The sequence below is a fragment of the Amia ocellicauda genome, chromosome 9, assembly GCF_036373705.1.
Source record: "Amia ocellicauda isolate fAmiCal2 chromosome 9, fAmiCal2.hap1, whole genome shotgun sequence".
In the NCBI taxonomy this organism is placed as follows: domain Eukaryota; kingdom Metazoa; phylum Chordata; class Actinopteri; order Amiiformes; family Amiidae; genus Amia; species Amia ocellicauda.
In genome coordinates, this window is record NC_089858.1 from 6,142,131 (window position 1) to 6,148,130 (window position 6,000).

Consider the following 6,000-nt stretch of genomic DNA (forward strand, 5'->3'; position numbering starts at 1 on the left):
TTTAATTAGATTGGTTCCAATCTGCTAGTTCTGCTTGGGAGATGTATATTATTTAAAAACAGAATTGTGGCATATTTATACACCAATCAGCCATAACATTATGACCACTGACAGGTGAAGTGAATAACACTGATAATCTCGTTATCATGGCACCTGTCAGTGGGTGGGATATATTAGGCAGCAAGTGAACATTTTGTCCTCAAAGTTGATGGGCAAGCGTAAGGATCTGAGCGGCTTTGACAAGGGCCAAATTGTGATGGCTAGACGACTGGGTCAGAGCATCTCCAAAACCGCAGCTCTTGTGGGGTGTTCCCGGTCTGCAGTGGTCAGTACCTATCAAAACTGGTCCAAGGAAGGAAAAGCGGTGAAGCTGTTTTGGGACCTACACAATATTAGGCAGGTGGTCATAATGTCATGGCTGATCGGTGTATGTGGACTGGACTGAAGTGAGGTCAGCAAAATAATTTAAATTTAAAAATAAAATAGGGCAAAAGCTATTATGCTACTATTTTCAGCCTTCAACTGCCACAAGGCACTTTTATAACAGATGTAAAAGCAGCATTCAAAAGAAAACATTCTGACAATTTACAGTTTGATCTCCCTAATGCCATGTGACACCAGGAGGATGCTTCATTAGGATAATCTGAGTTGGGCGACAAGGCTGTCACACATATTAACCACAAACAGTGAAGAAAGACACACTGCATTATAATGCTGGTATGATGTGCACCATGAATTCTCATATTTGCTGACAACATGGCAAATATTAGAGGTTAGGAAAAAATATATATGAAGTATTAATCCCTGGGGAATCCATCTCTCAGGATGAGAAGCAATGGATGTCTGCACAGGACAAAGGTACTTTTCAAGGGAAAAATACGATTAAGTAACTGACTTGATCTTGCAAACTGTCCAAACGTGCGGCATTAATGAGGAGCCTCCTTCTTTCTCCCCTTTAATCAGGGAGAGGGATCTAAACAGAGGACCAAACAGCTACCAGACAGACTTTGTTACAGATATTGAATTCCAGGAAATATTCTAGTTGGCTTTGGTGTTTTCACAAACAACTCTTCATTGATTTTTTTTACCCCCCATTTGATTATATAGATTAAGAGTCCCAGCCAATGGGGTTGAACTACCATACTTCTAAATGTATAACAAAGTATCATAAGAAAACCTTTGAATAAAGTGTTGTTTTCCTCATGACCTCTTGTGGCAGTATCTGATATTGCACTTGAGATATTCAGAATTTCCACGGATTGATAGGCATTATATGACACAATCCAGTGATACAAAACACAGCTAAAAATAATGTTCTACATACATCTAATAATGTAAATAATTTAATATACACAGAAAAATTGAATCTAAATAACAGCTTTAAATACATGATAATGAACAATTTCAGGCGGACAAAGTAAAATATTTAGTCAGCGATGTCTGACGTCACACCCCGCAGTTACAGATCGGTCCGTACCGTGGCAGCGTGTGCGCTTGCGCCTCAGCCTGTTCACAGCGCACTCTTCTCTTGTGGGACTGCCGCTGGACTGCCCCCTGCTGGAGAGCGCAGGCTGTTCTGTGCTGCCCACCTGTCTCCTCAGATCTGTGGAGAAGAGGAGGAGGAAACAAAAAACAGTCCAGCTTAAAATTGATTTAAAAAACGTTCATTTCGAGAGATCCACAAATCAGCCGGACTGACACTGGAACATTATTAGTGAGGTTTTATTTACTGGAGCTTTGTTCCCATGTTCAACACCGCGCTTTCAGGATTCATAATCTCATGGATTAGTGACTGTCCTGTGTTTTTCATATAGCCTACATGAGTCTATGAAGGTCGGCTACTAGGGCCGACAGACAGCACCGATATTTCTGGCCGATATTGGCCTTTCAGAAATATCGGTATTGGCACATATCCACCGATAAAAAAAAAAAAATCGTTCTTATAATTATTTACCATTGGTTGTTTTAAACAGTTACATGGTTTCCCCCCACAAAGCTTCCGACAATACACCCATTGAAACATGATATATGAAAGGTATATAGATGAAAGACACATTCACTTAACCCTGTATGAAGATCCAGGTTGCATGTCTTATCACACAAGGAATTCTCCCAAAATGTAGGTGGTTCATAATGAACGATACAAGAACCCCTGTAAGATTATGAATCCCTGAATAAAAGTTCACAAAGGATTAAGATCTGTGATGAAAATGATCTCACAACCACATTGCAGTGAATAATTTCATTTTGTATATTTACACATACATATTTTTGTTACTGCAGACTCATTGCTTCTTCCTTTAAAATTTGAGGGGAGGGGGGGCAAAACCTAGGTTAAAAAAAGAAATCTGTCTCAGGGGTAGACCAAATCACAACTTTGGCCCATCTTGTTTAGATTTATAAATGGTATAAAGTAGCTTCTAACAAATACATTAAACCATGACAGGGTATAGATTTGTACTTTCTTTTTATCTGGTCTAGCACAACGTATCAATCCAGATTAACTGCTTTTCATGCAGCTAAGGCCCTCAATGGTGTGAAATACATGTGTATCTTCGAGGGAGTGTTTGTCCCGAGTCATTAAAATGATTAAGCACACATTCCTGCTATTGTAAAACTGTCAAAAGCCTTAAGGGATGTTTAAGATGTGAAAGCCCAAAGGTACCATTTCTTAAGCCTGGGTTAGGTTTCAAAAAAGACAAACCTGAAGGCCTACCAAAAACATCACAAACCCCAAGACCTTTACCAACACTTGACCTTGCTGACCTTTCCCCCTCATGCTTCAACAACGCAAACCAAGGCAAACAAAAAAAGAGCAACCAAAAGCAGACAACAGGAAGACTGCAGGTGGTGTTTTTTTTAATGTGAAGCCAGTAGAAAGTGGGCAGCTCTTGAAATAATGTTATTAAAGAGTAAAGATGTTTTAGCAACATTTCTTTTTTTATATATTATTATTTTACTCTGACTGATGAGATCAGCAGGGTGTATAAAACATCTGGCCTGATTATTTGCAGTCCACCACCATGTTACCATGCAGGAGCCTTTCAACAACAGAATTTGTCAGATGCTGCTACAAAACCGCAGACCAAATCACTGCGCAAGGAAGCCATTTTTCTTTTTTTCTTTTTTTATTTCTTGGCAGACGCCCTTATGCAGGGCGACTTACAACATAAGTACTTCAACATCAGCCCCCATGAAAAGACTGCATCATCATCATTCAAATCTACTGCATCTCTTTTCCTTTCATTCTGGGGCTGTGCTCTTCAATGTGGAACCATTGCTGCTAATCCAGATTTAAAAAGCTTTAGTGTGATTTCAGTTGGTCGTTTTTTTAAATCTACTTTGTAAAGTGTCCAAACATTGGGTTGTTTCTTAAGAAAGGGATTGCATGTGCATGAAAGAGAAACAGGCTAATTACATTTTAACCCATAGGCGTTTCAAATCCCTCACAAAATATAAGAAAATGTTGCCCATAACTCTGTGGATATTGTAGGCTTTTAAGTACAATAAGATGGAAAGATGAGGTTAGAAGAAAGTAGTCTCTATTGTATATGGCTGACAACTTGTGTGGAGTGGTGGTTGGGGCTCTGGACTCTGGAGCACAGGGTTCACTGCTGTTGTACCCTTGAGCAAAGTACTTTACCCAGATTGCTCCAGTAAATGCCCAGCTGTTATAAATGGGTGAATGTAAAAAATAATGTGATATCTTGTAACAGCTGTAAAGTCACCCTGGCTAAGCGTGTCTGCTAAGTAATCGAGTAATAAAGTATTGTGAGTTTTTCCCTTCTATGCATTAGGTCAAAAGCATTACCTTCAAGAAATCAATACAGGTTTCTAAAAACCCAAATTGAGGTTGAAAAAAAATCAATTCTTGTTTAAACTGTTGTAATTCCTCCTATGTTGAGTAATGTCCAATTCCAAATGTCCCACAGCTTCATCAATCCTGAAATCTTCCTCCAATTTTTCATAAATAAACCCTGTGGTGTAAGCTTTTTCTTACAAACAGAAACCTTCAAACGATACGTATAAAGAGTATGATCAAGGAAAACGTGTTTGTCATTTATAAGGCTAACTGCTCACAGATACAGATCTTGCTTTAACGTCCATTTACATTTCGAGGCCAGATTTAAATCAAATCAGCATCGCATACAGATCAAGATTTTAAAGCAAGTTGCATTTCAAAATTGTAATAAGATCATTTGACGCAGTTTTTCATTGTAATGTTCTTGGGTCTTCCAATGACTGCATTACATCCAACAGTGATATCATGTGTGCTGGGAACAGACAGCGGGTATTGTTCACAGATCCTTCTGCTCCACCTTCCTTGTTCTTCTCCATTATAGCCTCAAGCACAGTTGAGTGGGAAAACTGGAGTATGACGAAAGCGGGAAGGTCTACTACACTACTAATATGGAAATAGTGAAATGAGTAATTCAAACTGTAAAACATTCCTGCAGAATAGTTATTACATGCACTGTTAATCCTACATGCTAGAATACTAAAACGCACTAAATACGCATATGCGACCGTGTTGTTGTGTTGAAGCAGGCGTGTGAAACTGCAGACAATGAAAGCGCAACTTTGACGCAGTTACTCAAGGTTACTTCAGAACAACGGTCGAATTCGCGCGGCGCAGAGTTGCGCAGATCTGCGCGGCTCAAACAATGGGATCGGAGTGATTGTGCAGATCTGTGCAGAACTGCGGACATCTGCGCTACACGAACGCAACCAATGAGTAAAACTGTTACTCGATGCTGCGGGACCTTAAACATTTTTTTATTTTTTTTAAATAGGGTTCTCTCATTGGGTCTAACATCTCTCAAAATATGCCTCGGCAATGTATCACCTGTTTATTGTTAATAATACTTAAATATATATTTTACGTTGTTTATTGGTTTTCACAAAACCGTATGATACATAAAACAAAATACAACAGACATCTGAACCGAAAACACGTTAACAATGACTATAGGTGTCATCAGAATTATAAAACAGATGAGAGAGAGAGAGAGGTGCCGTTTATTGTCATTAGTCTATTTCTTGTCTAAATAAGATGTATGGAAGGAGGGTAATCTGAGCTTTTCGACACAGACAGGGTAGCCATGCTGCAGAAAGTGTTGCAGCGGGGTGATGTTACGTTTGCAGTAAGTGAAGTAGAGCCGCTGTGTGTAAATGGTGCTTTACCTCTGCAGCGTCTCCTCGGGACGCGCCGGCCGCCCCGCCTGCTCCATGTCTCGCTGCTTTGACGCAGAAGTGCGTAAAATAACCCCAACGCGTCCGTTTCCTTCTCGTCTTCTCGCTTCTCCAGATTGAATTCAAAAGAGCCGCTCACGCCCTGCGACCCCGTCCTGCTCGCGCTGCTTCCGCTAATTGGGGAGCGTTCGGTGTGTCCGGTGACTTTTCTTTCTTCTCCTCGTCGCCCATGCATTGAAGGGTAACAGGCAAACTGCATCTGTAACTTCAAAGTGTGCAATAAATAAATAGATATTGTGTATGCTGAGATTTGTCTTCTGGGAATCGAAGTCTTTGAAAGGAAATGTGTATCTGTTTATCTATTTGTACGTATTTAATTATTTAAAAAAAATAATCCTACAAAAGTGGTAATTTTTTTCATAAATCTTCCCTAATATTGTATAATCTCAGATTCCTCTGTGGTTTATTTGAAAAATCAGATCATTTTTATGTCACCTTGATTGCGTGGCTTTAGCATTGATCACAGTGTATTTATAAGTGTATATTAAATCCTCTAAATTTCTCTAAATTGTTAATTATTATTTTTTATAGAAAATGTTACATGACACCAAGGATGCGTAAACTAAAAACGTATTGTGGATTAGAGAGAATAATATACATATGGATATACACTCACCTAAAGGATTATTAGGAACACCATACTAATACTGTGTTAATTCTACGTGGCATTGATTCAACAAGGTGCTGAAAGCATTCTTTAGAAATGTTGGCCCATATTGATAGGATAGCATCTTGCAGTTGATGGAG

General features: G+C 39.2%; 1 protein-coding gene across 1 annotated transcript in view; it reads right to left on the bottom strand.

Moving 5' to 3' along the window:
- Nucleotides 1-5,405, bottom strand: part of LOC136758465 (regulator of G-protein signaling 3) — a 217,529-nt gene extending 212,124 nt beyond the window's left edge. The window contains exons 1-2 of the mRNA XM_066712845.1: nt 5,185-5,405; nt 1,478-1,603 (exon numbers count right to left, since the gene is read on the bottom strand). Of these exons, the coding sequence (XP_066568942.1) occupies nt 1,478-1,603; nt 5,185-5,231 (173 nt within the window). The 5' untranslated portion in view covers nt 5,232-5,405. The remainder of the gene's footprint in view (nt 1-1,477; nt 1,604-5,184) is intronic.
- Nucleotides 5,406-6,000: the final 595 nt, after the last annotated feature.